Consider the following 17,874-nt stretch of genomic DNA (forward strand, 5'->3'; position numbering starts at 1 on the left):
ATCTCAAACAAACGCAACCTAAAACATCAAACTCATCGCTTTAATAATTGTAGTTTTCAACAGCGAAAGAATACGCTGTCGTTTTATCCCGTTAAAACACAAAAAGCTACGTTTCAACAAACCAACCACAACAGGAAAGGTAATCATTTTCCACAGAAACAAACAGCAGCGAAAGCGAGAGAGAGAGACACAGAGAGAGAGAGAGAGAGAGAGAGAGAAATGTACCTGAAGAAGGCGCTGTGGGCGGAGGGACTATCAGCTCCGAGACCATCGCCGGAATCAGAATCACAACCACAACAGCATCAGCAGCAGCAACCGCCGCCGGAGACGGCGGTGCAAGAGCTAGTCAACTCGCTGAACCGGAAGCGGCTTTACCGCGAAGTCACTCTCGCTCTCAAAACCGGCCTCCGCGACGCCCGCGCCGAGTTCTCCTTCCTCCGCCTCCGCGGCCTCCGCAACCTCCTCAAGTTCCTCCGATCCGTCGCCGAGTCCGACTCCACCGTCCACCTCTTCTGCCAGACTCAGTCCCTCCCTGACCTCCAAGGTTATAACAACGACGTCGTCTTCTTCTTCAATTTCACCTTTAACTAACTAATTAACTAACTTTTTTTTTTTTTTTGTTACAAAAAAAAACCAGTGGTTAGAGCTGTGTTTGAGCACTCGTTGAAAGAAAGGGAACAAGAGGAAGTGGAGAGTATAGATCACATATGTGAAGGTGTAGAGGCTTTGAAGATTACGAGTCCCTCTACTGATGCTGAGGTGGCACTCGCGCTTCGAGTTTTGGAAGGTTGTTGTTTGCTTCATAGAGAGAGCACTGCTTTGGCCCATCAACACAACGCTATTCAGGTCTCTATCTTTCTATATACTCATCTTAATTATTCATGATTTGTTTCATTCCCAGTTTTTAATTAATACCCATTAAATTTTAAATTAAAAAAAAAATTAAAAAAAAAATTGAATGCTTTATAGTGAAATTCAAGATTTGGATTTGGGGTATCTCCACTTTTACAACATTTTTACAAACGGTTGATTTGGCAAATTCTTACTGGTGCACCGGTAACACCACCCACCAGATCAGCCGTTTATAAAAAAGTTTGCGGCTTTAGCATGTTCCGTTGGTATGATGTAGCTAAGTTACTGTTCAATGTTAAACCAGTGTGACAATGTTACTGTCATTATCACTGTCATGTATAAGTGTAACTCTGTTACTTGTAGAGGTTATATGTTTAATTTTCTTGTGTCTGTAAACTTTATCTTTGACTATTGAACACTCTTTTCTTCAATGTATTGTCTTGGGGAAACCCTGCATTCCTCTTGTGCCTTTCTGTTTAACCAATGAAATTTGTATTGATTGCCCAATGACCTATGGCTCAAATGACACTTTCTTCTCCCTATAATGATGATATGGTTGGTGAGATCATGGTTTCAAGACCCACTAATGTGTATGTAACTTTAAAAAGAAAGGTCGTACTTAATGCACAGAGCTCCCACTTTTGCGGGATTTGGGAAAGGTCATGGTAGGCAGCCTTACCCCCAATTTTGTCTGGAGAGGCAGATTCCTGTACGTGTAACTTACCTATTTAAAAAATATATATATAGTCATAACAGTCAATTTTTTTTTGGTTCTGTTCTTGGCTGTTGATTATTTGCCAAGGGTGATGGGAGTTAGAGTTTGCTGTATATAAATGTGTGAATTCTTTTATTATTTTATAATTTTTTTGATAATTGTCAGAATTCTTAATACCAAACTTAGATCTAATTTTCTATTATGCAGGTTTTAATGAACATATTATCAACTCGTGGAGTACTTGAGCAAGGTGCATGCTTAGATGCTTTAGTCTCGATAATGTTGGACTCATCAGCCAATCAAATGGTATTTCGCTATTTTGACTCTTATTTTACTGTTCATTTGTTATGGATTAGAATTTTTTTTTTGGCCAAATAATGATATGTCTTCTTGTAGCTGGCTTTTGATGATAATTAATTGTACCTTCTTTTGATGGTTTTGTTTCAGTTGATCAAAGTTTAATCCTTATTTTGTTGTTTCTTCTACCTATTGCTGTATGGCCTTAATATTTGTTCAAGTATGCTCAAGAGAGAAGATGAGTTTCTAGAGTGAGGCTCATAATATTAAGTAAATCAAGGTCACCTTACCAGCCATAAAATGGCCTTAATATTTGTTCAACATGTGTTGTGTACTTTGTTCCTTATTTTCTAGGAATTTGAGGCATGTAATGGTATCGAGGAAGTTGCAGAGCTCATAAGAGACAAACAAGTGGATGAAAATCTCAGGTAATTTCTTTTGTCCTGAATCACTTTAATGCTTGTAAACATCTATACTATGCAATGTGATGGTTCCTCTCTGATGGCAAAATCAAATCGCTTTTACTTTCAATATAAACCATGTTCTATATTTCGAATTTGAAAAATATGGTAACAACTTATTAGCTGGCCCTGCTGGTTTGGCATATTCTATGGAAAAATTTTCAAACGAGCATGTTAAATTTTCTTTACTTCAACTTGAAGTTTTCTCTAATGCTAGCTTCCATGCCCCCTTTTTCTTTTATCCTCTCACAGTGTTTGGGTGAATGTATCTTCCTTATCCTTTTTTTTTACCTTAAAAGAGTGGTCAATAATTTTAATCTTTGGAATTGGCACTTTTGTAATCATTTTTTGTTCTGGTTTCCTTTTCAAATGATTGTGTTTTTATACGGTTAAATTCGTAGTCTTGTTAGCAAGTTGAGAAGAGACCAACCGTGTCTCTAATTGAATGTTAGGGAGACAGAGAAATGTCTTGAGAATGCAAAATGAATCTGACAGTAGAGCTGTCAGGGAGACGTAGAATTGGGCAACATGGGATGTTTGCCCAAAACATGTGCAAATTTCTTTGGAATTACACTAGTGTAACCTTTGAAGTCCTGTACAGACAGTCACCACATGATTGTATGCTTGCAGCATTTGCTGCCTTTTCCTAGACTACCCTTTCTTCTTTTTGTTGCAAGGTTAAGCCATTCCAACTTGACTCTTTGCCTAAACACAGTGTTGATCTAAAAAATAAATTCTTCTCTTTGTTCCTTTGTCCATACCTTGGTTCATTTGATTAGGTAAACTGTGTTGGAGGGAACTCTCATCATTAAGACCTTTGAATGTGCCTATTATTGACATGTCGGTAGTAGTTGATATATAGCTCATTAATTCTTCACTATTTCTCTCTTTTATCACCCCCCTTGTCTGTGTTATTTCTTACCAATTCAATACATAGTGATAAGAAATATCTTTTTCCTGTCATTAGGTTGAAATGTGGTGAGTTCTTATTGCTACTCATAGGGCATGTAAATGGGAGGGAAAGGCCTCCGTTGGCAGCCATACATGAAGATATAAGGCGACTTCTAGGAGAGAAATCTGCTTCCTTGATATGGGCAGCCAGTCAATTTGGTTCAACACTTGATCCCAAGGAAAGACTGACTGCTTTACATATCCAAGCTCGCAGGGTGCTTGAGTCACTGGACCTGTACTGAATCTTAGCTTATGAATGATGCTTTAGATAATGCTGTTACTCTCAGTGGCATTTCCAACAAATAGAAAATGCACCATTATAAGCCAGTTCTCTTCTCTAGGAAGAATATTTTAGAAAGTTATGTTTAGATATTTATATTTTGTATGATACAACATAGAGCACCAAATCTTCTTTTTTTTGTTGCACTTAAACAGAAATTGTAAACCCTCCTTTCATGTGAATAATCAAATTATTTAAAGTAGAGTATATTTCCTCTGCTCGCTTGTGCGATTTGTCACTTGCAAGAAACACATGAATTTCATCTCTATCTTCAATCCAACTGCATCCCGGACTCTTTTGCATTCTTCTGTCATTCATCATCTGTCTTGTTTTAGCTAGGTCATGCCATCTCCCTGCATGAGCATATAAGTTTGCTAATAGAATATAGTTTGAAGTATTATGCGGTTCCAACTCTATGAGCCGTTCTGCTGCAATTTCTCCTAATGCAACATTACTGTGAACTACACATCCTCCAAGCAAAGTACTCCACATCACCAAATCAGGTTCCATGGGAATTCTCTTTAAAAGTTCATAAGCATCATTAAGCTGGCCTGCACGACTTAAGAGATCAACCATACATGTATAGTGTTTCAATGTGGGTTCCACATTGTAATATCCCATCAGATCAAAGAATTCATGACCTGATTCAACTGATCCGGCATGGACACAGGAAGAAAGAACTGATAGGAAAGTCACATTGTCTGGTCCAAAACCATCTTCCAACATTTTACGAAACAATGCAATTCCCTCCTGCCCATGTCCATGCATGGCATATGCAGTAAGCATGGCATTGTGGGAAACCAAATTAGGCTTCTTGATCCTGTTATAAGCCAGCTTCGCATGCTTTATACTTCCACACTTTGCGTACATGTCCAAAAGTGCTGCTCCAATGTGGATGTCCGAGTCATAATCCAATCTGATTGAATGTGCATGAACCTGCTTACCTCGCTCAATTGTAGCCAACCTTGCGCATGCCGGTAAAATGATTCCAACTGTGTATATATCAGGCCTCAAATTTGATTTCTGCATTTCAGTGAACAATTTCATGGCTGAATCATAATGTTCATTTTCCACACAGCCGGCAATAACACCGTTCCACGTATATACATTTGGGTCAAAACCATCTCCTTTCATTTTTTGAATAAGATCATGAACATGTTCTTTCTCATTACAGTATGCATAGCCTGAGATTAAGGCGTTCCAAGTTGGTGTGTCCCTTTCACTTACTGCATCAAAAGCCACCTGAGCTGCCGCTAAATTGTGGCATTTACAGTACATTTCTACCAAAGCTCCACCCACAAAGGTGTTAGATTGCAGACCTCTAACAATGGCCTGAGAATGTATTTCCTTCCCTTGTCTTAAAGAAGCCATATCAGCACAAGCACTGAGAATGCTTCCTAGAGTGAAGGAATCAGGTTCAAACCCTTCCATCAGTAAATCTCGAAACATGCTCAAAGCTTCATCATACATGAAGCTATCTGCATACCCTGAAATCATCGAGTTCCATGAAATTATATCCTTCTCATTGCCAGCTAGCTTCATCTGATCAAACAGCTCCTTGGCCTTGGAGATATCACCATTCTCACAATACCCAACAATCATTGTATTATATGACACAACATTTTTCATTGAAAACTTGAAAAATAACTTGAAAGCAGTCCCCATATCAGCACACCTCCTATACACATCAACTAATCCATTCACGACAAAAGGGTTAGACATAAACCCATGTCTTATTATATAGCCATGGAGTTCTTTGCCAAGACTTAGCTTTTCTAGTCTAGCACAAGCAGGAAGAACACTTGCCAGGGTTCGCGCATTTGGTTCAATTCCAGCTGCTTTCATTTGGTAAAGCAGTTCAATGGCTTCTTCATCATAACCATTCTGCGAAAACCCCCCAATAACTGCACTCCAAGAAACAAGATTGGGCATCGAATCCTCCAAAGACATTCTTTCCAAGAACTCCAATGCCTCATAAACCATCCCATTGGCAGCGCAAGCTGTGACAATAGAATTCCATGAAACACGGTCCTTCTTGGGCATCGTTGCTAAAACCTTCTTGGCATCATCTAAGCTTTTACATTTGCCATACATATCTATCAGAGCATTACCCACATAAATATTTGAAGCAAACTGATACTTCACTACAATCCCATGTAACTGTCTTCCTAAGTCTACTATGCCAAGACCACTACAAATCTTAAAGACCACCGGAAACACGAAAAACTCCAAGCCAATATCTTCAAATTGTAATTCTTGATAAAGCAAAAAAGCTTCCTCAAAGAATCCGTTATCCACATACACACTGAGAATGGCATTCCAAGAATACAAGTTCCTCAGCGGCATTGTGTCAAACAACAAATACGCAAATTCCAAACAGCCACATCTTCCATACATTTGGAGCAACTTGGTTTCTACAAACTCATGCCCATGAAACCCAGTTTTAAGTGAGTGGGCATGTATCTGTTTTCCTAAACTTGGGCATTTACAAGATTCGAGAATTGAAGCATACGAGTTTGAATCCACTGGTTTATCAAGCATGGAGAGGTGGGTGTGCAAGGGTTGGTGGGTTAGTTTAGGCCGCTGAAAGGAGAGGCTAGTGGTTTTGTTAGGCCTGTTGGAACCAAGTGGCTGTAGTGGTAATGGTGGTAGGTGAATGATGGGTTCCAATGATTGGGTCGGCATTTTGGCTTTGGCTGTGGCTGTGAAGTGAAAAGAGAGAGATGGTAGTGGGCAACTGAGTCTGAAGAGATAGTGATGTGCCTCTGCTTCTTACTGTTACCAGTTAAGTCTGTTACCACATATTTGTGGATGGACCTAGCAAACAGGTTGGGTTAATTACATAAAACCAAATTGAATGGGGGAAAAAGACGTGGCGGACTACACTCTATTTAAAACTTGATATGATATGGCGGTTTGTACACGGAGGCTGGGTTTGGATTGCGATGAAAAGGAAAAAAATGTGTTGTGTTTTTCTGTGGGTCCCGTGAACAGTTTATGGGACCCGTAAATACGGATTTTAACAAATTTTTCTTTAAAATTGAGTTTTACGGTACTATTCACACATTTGAAAATTATTTTATTATAATATTTTTAATTTTAAGTAATAAGCGATGTCTAATCAGATCCTCTGATAATAAAATCGTAATCATAAAATGGATAAAATGAAAAGACAAGAAGACTTGAAATAGAGAAGAGTCTATTTCAACTCGAATGGTATATATCCCGTTCACAATTTTATTATTACTTTATAAAATCAATGTTTTGTTCATTTGTTTGGTTGTAAAAGCATTCCACCTAACCTTAAAAAACACACACTATTCTCTTCTTACTTCGCCGCCTAAATTTTTAAAGGTTTTGATTTGTTTCGTATTTTACCTTGTTTACATTTTTTTACATCAGGTATAAAATATAAATATATGATATTGTGGGTGGAAGCGTTATATAAAACTGTGGACATTTCTTGAAACATGTGAAACAAAAACTAGCCATTTTTAAGGAGGTGGTATTACATGTATCCAATACATGATAGACTTTCTCATTTGTCAGATTACCTCACATAGTCAAAAAAAGAGGAAAGAATAGAACATGTACCTTGCATTCACTACTTTTAAATCATACTTTCTCCCTTGTTTTAATCTTTACACGTTTTTCTCACACTTCATTATTTAATTCTCAACTTATTAATCATCATAGCACTCAAGTTCATTGACCAACTATTTCAATATTTCCGGCCTTGATAACTTGTTCAAACAATCTGCAGTTTTAGTTTTCAGGCCTCTGATGACTTCTATTTCATTGATCTGGTGATTAGTTTTCACTTTTCAAGCCTTTGGTGACTTGTTTAGTCACTCGGATGATTTGTATTTGAGGGCTTTTGATGACTTGTTCATGGTGCTCTGCTGTTTCAATTTTAATGCCTTGGTAACTTGTGTAGCTGTGAATCTGTGACACTGAATCAGAATCCGATGCTTTTGATGATTTTCCATTTAATCCTGCTAATCAAAATTTTAAGGTTTTGATGAATATATCTTCCTGTTTAACTTGACGAATGCACCATTCCATATATGCTGAATGCATTAGTTTGATTACAAGAAACTTTAATCGTAAATTACCTTATCTCATGTTTGGATGAACTTATTATCATCAATTTATTTTGCGTAATTGATTATCATATAAACATATGGTTGTGCCTTTAAAAGTTGTTGAGAAATATAGACCTCTGGGAGCATCTATATCGTTGGAGTTAAAAATTTTAGTATTTAACACTTTAAAAAGCTATTTTATCTATTTTAACACACAATTTCACAACACATCCTACATCAATTCTCTTAATTTTTCCATCAGTCAAACATTATTTATTTTTTTATTTATCTTTTTTCTCTCCTCCTCTCTACTACAAAACCCAACAAAAGGCATAATATATATAAATATATATATTATCCCCTCTTACTACAGTGAACTGCTAGTTTTGGCAATTCACTGTAGCAAGTTGCCAAAAAAAGAAGAAGAAGGTTTTGGCACCATTGATGTTGGGCTCTTTTTGGTGTTCGAGGTGGTAAAATAGCTATATATACCACCACCAATACTATGCTTTGTGGCTAAGTTTTAACCAATTTTATGCCAAATCAATTAACAAACCAATTATGATTTGTACGTTTAGATTTGGTTAATCATGCCACATAGGAGCATTCATAGCAAAATTGCTAAAAAATATAGTTTTTAGTAACTCAAAACACTACTTTATTTATTTTAACACCCGACTTTATAATACACCCAACATCAAAGGTTTTATTTTAGCATCCTTGATGTAGCTTGCTTTTTTGTGTTTTGGTTGCTAAAATAAGTTTTAAGTCATTTTAGCATCTTTAGCGTGAGTGCTCTAACAATTTTGCCAAACAAATAAAGTGCTAAAAATAAATAACACAACAATATAGTTGCAAAGTGAAAACTGTAACGGAAACCTATACCCTAATAGAATTGAAGTTTTTACAATAAAATTAACCAAATTTTAATGTTACCTCTAGTAGTGACTTAGTACTAAACCCTAGGCCTACAAACACTACTCTCTCCCAACTTCTTTTAGTGATTTATAATCGGTCCTTTTATAGTCTAGCAAGTAGATCTCAAAATTCTAGAGACTGGACGACTTAATGGGTTTGATTGAGAATTAGGATTTACAATTCTCGATCTGTTGAATAGCTATGCTATTCTAGGAATGAGTCTTGAACTTGAAATGAAATTTAAAAACACACAAGACTGAACTTTTTGTTTATGGTTTGCCAACCTACATATTATGAACCTAACAAAAGAGAAACTTTAAAAAGTTGTACCTCAAATTTTTAAAAGAAAAAAGAGAAGGCAAATGGTAAATTCCATTCTGCAAAGTGTAGATTACCCATAAGAACATGGGTCCTTGATTCCTTGAACTTTCCAAATTCCAATCCTTGTTTCAAAAGGTAACTAAGAGAAGATAAAGGATCCCATGACCTCAAAACCTAAAGAAGAAAAGAAAAAGAAAAGTAATGGTGAACTATAAGGCAGTGGGTTGGTAGCATGCTTTTAAAGCCTATTATTGCTAGATCTTTAACATATTTGGTGACAAAAAAAAAAGTGTCTTTTGAATTGGTGATCGAAACTTCCCCTAAAAAAACTATGAAACTTGTTGAGTTAAAATGCAATGCATAATGCAAGGGAGCGACTTTAGAACATTGGTAGATGGATAATTAGGATAGAGCTAGTCACGTAAAGGTGGCCATGATTTCGATTTCCTCGAAGAATACGGTGCTTTAAATGAATCATGCACAATTGGTCATGGCAGCTTTGAGTTTTAAACTTTTATTCACAGAAAGCCAAACTCCGAAAGTTGTTAAGGCACAACACAAATGCTTAACCCCAATAATTCAATGTACATCTTTTTTTCCTACCAAATGATCATCATGCTACATGTATTACTTTGATTATTAGAAAGAATCTTGTCCATTGTTGATGACATAATTATAGCACGATGCTCTCTTTTATTACTTTCATTAATAAAAGTTAAAAGAGTTTCTTCTATTTTCTGTGCATTTTGAATTCAAGGGTTTTAACACTCAAGTGCAATCGTTGAAATAGACGGATTTGGATTTGGTGCAATACCTAAGGTGCACCTGATCTCAATCCGAAATAAATGTATTCCATTTCCTGTGGCTATCATGCTGCGTCAATGAGATACATCATTTTTGTAAGTATCATGTTGTGTCAATAAGAGACTTCATTGATTGGAGGAAAAGAAAATGTAGGAACTAGGATGTAATTTGTATTATTGATTTGCAAAATACCCATGAATTTTCCCACAGCAGCTCAAGTATCACCAATTAAATGCAGCAATAGAACATATTGTCGAGCTCTTACTAGTGGCTTAGCTAGACATTTTTATTCTAGGTGCACTATGAGCTTGGGAATAAAAATCATGTTTTATTCTGTCTACTTTACTTTATGTTCTATCAATTGCAACGTCAGTATGTCACATAATTTATTTTTTCTCCCTTTATAAAGCCAAAGTTTAATCATAAAAAATTAGATACATGGCGTACTGTATTTGGTAGAGTGTAAAAGATTATTTTATTTGTTTGTGCACACATTTCTTTTATTTTTGCTCCCTTATAAAGCCAAAGTTTAGTTAAAAAAAAGTTAGATACATGACATATTGTAGTTTATGGTGGATAAAATGAGTACTAAGTATCAAATATAAGTTTTTATCCATTTGTGCACATACTTTCTTGTCTGCTCTATAGCAATTCTAATAACATGCTTATGATGAAGAAAAAATCGTCAACTACGTGCAGAACACACAATTTTGATCCAGTGATTATATATGACATTATTGTAGCCTGTATTTGAATTTGCTACGTTTGAATTCTAGCCTGTCTAGACCTAATTAAACGGAATTTCTAGACATTAAACGTAAAGCTTAAATGCGATTGTGAAAAGTGACGACTAGAAAAAATTATTGTCGCATGGTTATATGATATCGGCTAAGAAGTCGTACAACATGAACATAGGTGAATTGAAAAAAAAAATAGTCTGATTAGCTTCTTTAGGACCACAATTCCTACCGTTGAAATTCAAATTTAACAAAAGCTATCCCTACTTCTAGCCTTGCTTAATGGTTCGACCAAAATATATTGGATAATGATGGGAAATTAATTTTGCATTGAAAATTATGTGCATGGAAATGTTGAGAAATTATACAGTTATCATGATGAACCATGTCACTTGTTCATTATTTCACTAAAAAACTCAAATTTGGTTAATATTGCTGAGTCAGCTTACGATAAAAATAAATAAATAAAAATTGGCTAGACAATTTTAAACAAGTGAGAATCTTTTAGTGGAATGGTGGTCTACCATGAGGACCATATAATTTCTCGTAAATGCTGAAGTTTTTTTTTTTTTTGTTTTTTTTTTTAGAATCTCTAAAATGCTGAAGGTACCATAACTTTTACCATATAAAACTTACAAACTAATGTGACAATAAATATGATTGATGAGTTTCAATTACCTTAAAAAATTTGTAGATTCTCAAAAAAAAAAAAAAAAAAAAATCAATTTGTAAGTTTAATATAGTAAAATTTTGCACCTGCCGCCTAGTACACTACTGGTAAACTACTATTTGGCCAGCACATTTTTAGACAAAGTTATTCCCCATGAACCCTAATTGTCGCCGACACGAGGGGCTGAAGTTTAGTGAAAGTCTTAAATATTTCCACCCATCCCATTGACAAAAATGAGAGAGCAAAAGAAAAAAGATTCAAAGAGAGATTAATGGAGTAGATACCTATGTTTGGCAAAGAAAATGACACCTCCATGACAAGGTGGTGCCCCCATTGCAATCCAACCACACTTTAATAAAAACCCTAGTGCTAAGCACCCTAGACAACAATTAAAGGAAATCAATGAATTGTTCTCTTGCCCTCATTATAGACTATACTATATACTATATATTATATACTACTACTACTACTACTACTACTACAATATATTAATAAATGGAGGGTCAATATATCTGGAGGATTTTCGGAGTGGAGGAGATTATTCCACACTCCACAGCACGCTTACCTAGGGGAATGTTTGTGGGTCCCACACCATAGCCAAACAGTGTGAGTTACAGTCAAGCAAAATATATATATATATATATATATATTAAAGAAGAAGAAAAGAAAGAGAATATTTTTAGGACATGGAGAGTAATAATGATGACGATTCAGGAAAATGGAGCACAATGTGATGAATATTGAGGCTTGAACTATGAGTGACTTTAAAAGAATAAAATACATTTAGGTAAGGTTTTGGTGGTCAAAACTTTAAACTGGTTTTGAGCTAAGGTTAAAGGTTTTTTTTTTTTTTTTGGGGGGTGAAAGACTCTGACTACTATACACTGTGAATTAAGCTGATCTCGCTCTGTTTAAAAAGCGGTACGGCACTTTTATTATTAGTAATATTTTTTCTCTCTTATGATTCCCACTTTTTGATGATTAAAGTGGGTATGGCATGTGCAGAAATGGTTCATGGGGTCATACCTAGTAGTTCTGGTATTTCTTTGATCAGATCCTATTTGCTTCATGAAAGTGCTTTAATGGGGTTGAAGAATCTCTACGACCCAGATAGTGTTGATAAAGGACCTGACACTTCTGACCTGTTGGCAAAGCAAAAAAGAGAAAAAAGAGAGAACTTTTGCTGTAAAGGATTGACAGCCATCATTCCAACTCACCTTTAAAGTTCAAAGGAAATAGATATAATCCATAAAATAAATTATCAATAATAATCAAAGCCACAAAATCCCAGTGTTAATTTAAAATAAACAAAGATTAAGATAGTCATTTGATCATTAATTTAACTTTAGTACATGCTTCTGCAGAATATATATATATAATATATTACTAAACTCTTGCTACCTAACAAACATGGAAGATTATTAAAATTTTGTAGCAAGATGAACAACATGATACACTGAACCCTTTGCTGTGATGGAAGAAACATAAGGAGTACTACCGAGGACCATGATGCAAAGGCCAAAGAACTAGAAGTCAGGTTTCTTTTTCTTCTAAATGAAGCCCTAAAAAGAGATATCATCAGTCTCCCTTGGCATCTTGTTCTATCTTTACACAGCATTCCGTGACACACTTTTGAAGCCAACCTAAAATAAAGCTTCAAACATCCACATTGATCAAAGTGCAAAGAAAGCAAAAAACAGAAAGTACATAGAACTGAGAAAAATAAGGGAGAGAGAAGGAAAGGGGTGCGAATACTTTAAAAGAAAGAAAGAAACCCATGTACCCTATTTGTTAGTTTTGATTAACTCAAAACAAGTCACCCACCCAAGTGGAAGAAAAACCCAAAAAAAAAAAAAAAAAGAGAAGAAAAAAAAGTGATTAAAAACACCAACTTCTTGTTCATCATCCATTTCTCTTTTTGGGGCTTAATTATTTACCATGATCCACCTCCTAACATTCCATTCCAATAACCAGAAGAATCTCCTTGGCCTCTATTCTGATCAAATTCACTTGTGTTTGGGACTTGTTTCAAATCCTCAATAGGAAACAAGAGCCTTGCACCAGTTTCTTGCACTCCTTGATGAAGACTACTCCCATATCCACCTTGAAACCCCTCAAGAGAAAAATTGAGACTTGGCTTGAATTCATGCATAGGAAACCCGGTTGAATACATTGCACTGGAATCAGAAACTGACATGGGCATGAAAGAGCTCAAGCCTCTTGATGTAATCCCAGTTTTGAGCAGTTCCATGGCTGAGAGTTGAGGTGAAGCAGAGGAGGTACTAGGGTTTTGATGGTGGCTTTTGCTGCTGTGGTTGTTGTTGTTGTCACTATAGGGTACCTCAATAAACTTAGATATGGTGTTGTAGTCCTCATGAGCTGGTGGATATGCTAGGTTAAGATCTTGGCCTTGATGGATCTTAGGGTTTTGAGAAGCAGACTGAGGGAAACTTGGTGGAGAAGTCAGATCAGGAAGCTTATTCTTTGAAGATGAAGCAGGTGATGTTGATGCTAATGGTGGTGTTGGTGGAGTTGATCTTTTGTTCTTCCTTGAACCTCCACCGACAGGAACATTTCTTAAAGACCCACCTTCAGTCCAATACCTTCTACAAGTCTTGCAAAAGTATCTTGGCTGAGAGAGACTATAGTTATTATAGTAACAAAACTTGGTGTTAGTTGAATTACACCTTGGACAGTTGAGAGCTTGATCCTTTTGAGGCCTTGTCTTCATTTGCCTTGAAGCTTCCATAGGTTTAACCACTCCAATTCCCTGATAATAAATTTCAAAAATAAAAAGGAAAGAAAGAAAGGACAGGAAAAGGCCATCAGTTTATGATCAAAACAAAAGTATTTGTCACCGAAAAGAATTTAAAGACAAAGAAAAGAGAAAGGAAAGTATAGTAGGAAACAAACAAGACAAAGAAAACAAGGAAGCTGCTTTACACTTTGAAGATTACACCAGCAATAAAAACAAATTATAATAACTTTTTCTGAGTGCTTTATAGATGGTGGGAAAAATAAAGTGCAGTACTTTCAAGAACAACATGAAAGATCTTAAAAGAGAGCACCATAAATTCAAACTATTAGTGGGGAGCTGAGCTGAAACAACATCATCTCATGGAAAAAATGAAAAGGGTATACTTATAAAACAAGCAATCAGAGAGTAAGATTTTTTAAAACTTAAAGCAAAATATTCTTTATTAGCTTTGAAAATCCCAAGCTAAGAACAAAATTTCATAATTTCATAGAGGAAAAAAAAAATGAAAAAGTAGTCTCTTTTACCTGTGGCCACTGAGCTGTATCCATGGATTTAAGAGGCAGAAAAAAAAGGAAGAGGAAAAGCTATGGTCTTCCAAGAGAAGAAAATCACCCACTTTTCAAGCTGTTAGTCTTAAAGCAATATGAAACACTAGAGAAATGGCATATGTGGTGGTTCCATGTGCTGGCCAACTCTATATCTGTGAGTGAGAGGGTATTGTTGTCATTTTCCCTCTTCATAATCATAGTCATATATGTTCTATTTTAAGAGTACTACTTGAGAGAATAGGTTTGAATAGGTGTGGATGTGAACTCAGTTTTGCTCTCTAAATCTATCCATGCTATCTTAGTTTTTGAGATCATTTAACAAAGTATAAAAAAACTTATATCTATAAAATATTGGAAACTGTTTATACTCATTTTACTAATTCTCGAAAAAACAAATTTCCTAATATTTCACTATATTTGTAAGTATACTAATATTGTGTGTACACGCGTGCTGTACAATAATTAGCAGAATTTTTTTTTCATTTTCAGTTAGTCAATCTTATTCCTTGTGGGTGTGTTTGTGCGTGTGACTGTGGACTTTAGTGGGTTCTTTTTTCTGACCAGAGAATGAGGAACAATGATTCTTGCTATTCTCATTTTGCCTTATATATATATATATATATATATTATTAAATTTTCTGTATTGAAGAGAGAGAGAGAGAGGTGTGTCTTTATATAAGTCAATTTCAAGCTGAATCACCTTGTGTAGGCATGATGTGTTTAAAATGAGAAACCAATTTCTTTCATGGGACCTATAAACTATAATGGTAAAGTAACCTACAAGTTTTTGGTTTTTGTTTGTTTTGTCCCTAAAGTTCTATCCCATTATAGCTTAATTAATTTACTTCAAAGTTCCTTCTTTTCCAACCTGCCATTTTGATAATTGATTTCCCAAATTCTTAAATTCTTTTGAACTGAAAAAAAATTGCTTAGAAAAGTCATCTTATTACTAGTTAGCATGATGTAATTGGACATCATAATAATAAACATTATTTTTATAAAAAGCACCCAATAATTGGACACGTAAAACATTCCAAGCTACTATTTTCTTGACTTTTTAACACTGGGTTTGGATGACTGGAGCAGTACTACTACATGGGTTTAAACAGGGTTTGAAACTTAGAACTTACTTGTATTACTTGCCAATAGAGAAATAGAGAATGAAAAATGTCTTATTCCAAAATGAGAATGAATGGATGAGGCCCCACTTGCCAAGGAAAGTAGAAGTATCACGAAGACAAACAGAGAGTGAAAAGAGGAAAAGGGAGAAGGGTGGTTTTGCAATATTGTAAATTAGAAGCGACAGGAACAACAGTGTGTGGGATCCAGTTTTGAGTGCGATGGAATGATGTTTTGGCATAGACAAAAAAATTAAACCTCGTAGGTTATGTGACAAGGACTACCTCCACAGTTGAGTCATACTCTCCAATGGGGAAAGTATTGTGTTCATTTCTGATTGTCCATGTTATGGACATGTATCATAGTAATGAAATATGAATAAATATAGTTTTTAAATCATAGTAACACTCTCTTTCACTCTTCACAATGAATGAAATATATATATATATATAGATTCAAACTTGACTTCTTTGGGAAGATATGTCAACCGTTAGGCTGCAAGCCTTGTGTTTGTAAGATACGAAAAATTATTATATATAAACACAATTTATGAATTAAATTTAACAAAAATTAAATGATCCACATGGTTCGACTTTGGTTGAACTTCGGTCCGATCTCAAAAACTTTGAATTTTTTTTTTCTCGATTCTTTAAACGGCTGTATTTCAAAACTATGAGTCCAAGCTCTGCCACCACCCACAAACCCAACACCCTCCATATCCAATGACACACAACAAACCACACAAGGCTAAATTGAAGGCCACTATAATCACCCATGACTAGATTGGTAGTCACTGTTGCGACCCAACGCCACGATCCACAAACACAATCTATGAGAGTGCAAGGGAAGGGAAGCAAATTTTGATTTTATGTTTAGAGGATAGAGAAAGAGTGAATAGAAATGGAGAAAATGTTTTACATAAGCTACTATGCTTGTGTGTGTGTGTGCGCGCACGCTATTATATAGTATAGGAATGCAAAAATTATTTATTTGTAATTTTTTAATTCGTGTAAAAATTATATTATCTAAATATGGTATTATAAGTAAGATATTCAAATAAAAAATAAAAATAAAAAGCATATGTATGATTGTATTCCAATTTTACAACAAAACATAGAAATAAGAATGGTTATTACATTACAACACATTATATTCCCAATAATATGAATTATCATTCTTATTGTAATTACCATTCATTATATCAAACAAGCCTTAAAATAAAAATCTCATTCCAATATACATGTGATACACACACACACACACACACAAATCACAATACTTTTAACAATTTTTGAAATGGTATGTTGTGATTAGTTTGAAATAGAAGTGTCACTTTTAGTAGTAGTTCACGTGAAAGTAATGTTATACTAATTACGTACAACTTACCACTTTAGCAAAATATATATATATATATATATATTACTAGAAAATCCTCAAACTTTCATTATTGCAACAATTTAAACTCTCCAACTATCTCACTTTTATTTAACAATAAGAGTAGAATATTCTAGCATCTTTGCTCACCCAGGTCTAAAACATCTCTTTACATCTCTTTATTATTTAATTACCTCCATAGGAGGTAAGAACATAATCGGGAAGGTAACTCAAGAAACTTTAGAGAAAGTCTATTGGCCAAATAGATGATAACGTGTTCCACACTCTTTATCTATTTTAGACACTTTTTTTTAATGAGAATATTGCAACTTTATTAAAACCAAAATAAAACAATACATTATGAGCCAGAGTAGACACTTCTTATCGTATATTATCCTTGCATATCACTCATTTTATATTTTAAATATAAACATCAATATTAAAATTTTAAAAAAAAATGTGAACATCGCAGGTAGAATTATGATCACAGTTAAAAATAATTCTTTTTTATTATGTAAAAATTAATTTTGCTGCATTTTTTTTATAGGATTTAGATGGTCACATAATAAACGTTTAGAATTTAAATGGACACATTTCAAAATATAATTATTGGGTTTTTTTTTTTTTTTTTAAATGTAGCCTTACTCACAGAGTAAGTCTACATTTTTTTTTATAGGATTTAGATAGTCACATAATAAACGTTTAGAATTTAAATGGACACATTTCAAAATATAATTATTGGGTTTTTTTTAAAAAAAAAAAATTTTAAACGTAGACTTACTCATAGAACTCTATTGTCACAAACTTTTCAACAACTTTACCACAATTTTATTGTATGTCGATTCGTGAATGATGAAATCATAGACCTATTATTTTAATTCCACCACTCACGAATCGTTACGTTGCAAAGTTATAGCGAAATTGTAGAAAAATTTGTTTTACTGTATCTACTCTTAACATCTATTTAGAATCCGTTTATTTTAT

The 17,874-nt window shown here is 34.7% G+C and overlaps 3 protein-coding genes across 4 annotated transcripts; 1 reads left to right on the top strand and 2 right to left on the bottom strand.

Moving 5' to 3' along the window:
* Window positions 1-111: 111 nt before the first annotated feature.
* On the top strand, window positions 112-3,780 carry LOC126698654 (uncharacterized). Its single transcript, XM_050396032.1, has 5 exons — window positions 112-544; window positions 638-846; window positions 1,775-1,873; window positions 2,219-2,292; window positions 3,293-3,780. The coding sequence occupies exons 1-5, from the start codon at window positions 220-222 to the stop codon at window positions 3,516-3,518; spliced, it is 933 nt and encodes a 310-aa protein (XP_050251989.1). The 5' UTR covers window positions 112-219; the 3' UTR covers window positions 3,519-3,780.
* LOC126698653 (pentatricopeptide repeat-containing protein At2g13600-like) lies at window positions 3,686-6,459 on the bottom strand. The gene has a single exon (XM_050396031.1). The coding sequence runs from the start codon at window positions 6,239-6,241 to the stop codon at window positions 3,704-3,706; it is 2,538 nt and encodes an 845-aa protein (XP_050251988.1). The 5' UTR covers window positions 6,242-6,459; the 3' UTR covers window positions 3,686-3,703.
* A 5,929-nt stretch (window positions 6,460-12,388) lies between these two features.
* Window positions 12,389-14,687, bottom strand: LOC126699411 (dof zinc finger protein 1-like). 2 transcript variants are annotated; one of them, XM_050397185.1, is made up of 2 exons: window positions 14,374-14,687; window positions 12,389-13,861 (listed from the first exon to the last, which is right to left on the bottom strand). In XM_050397185.1, exons 1-2 carry the CDS (start codon window positions 14,395-14,397, stop codon window positions 13,025-13,027), a joined length of 861 nt encoding a protein of 286 aa, XP_050253142.1. In that variant the 5' UTR covers window positions 14,398-14,687; the 3' UTR covers window positions 12,389-13,024. The 2 variants fall into 2 exon arrangements, with proteins under 2 accessions (XP_050253142.1, XP_050253143.1); XM_050397186.1 differs by lacking the exon at window positions 14,374-14,687 and adding an exon at window positions 14,035-14,278.
* Window positions 14,688-17,874: the final 3,187 nt, after the last annotated feature.

Source organism: Quercus robur, chromosome 9 (assembly GCF_932294415.1).
Source record: "Quercus robur chromosome 9, dhQueRobu3.1, whole genome shotgun sequence".
Lineage (NCBI taxonomy): Eukaryota > Viridiplantae > Streptophyta > Magnoliopsida > Fagales > Fagaceae > Quercus > Quercus robur.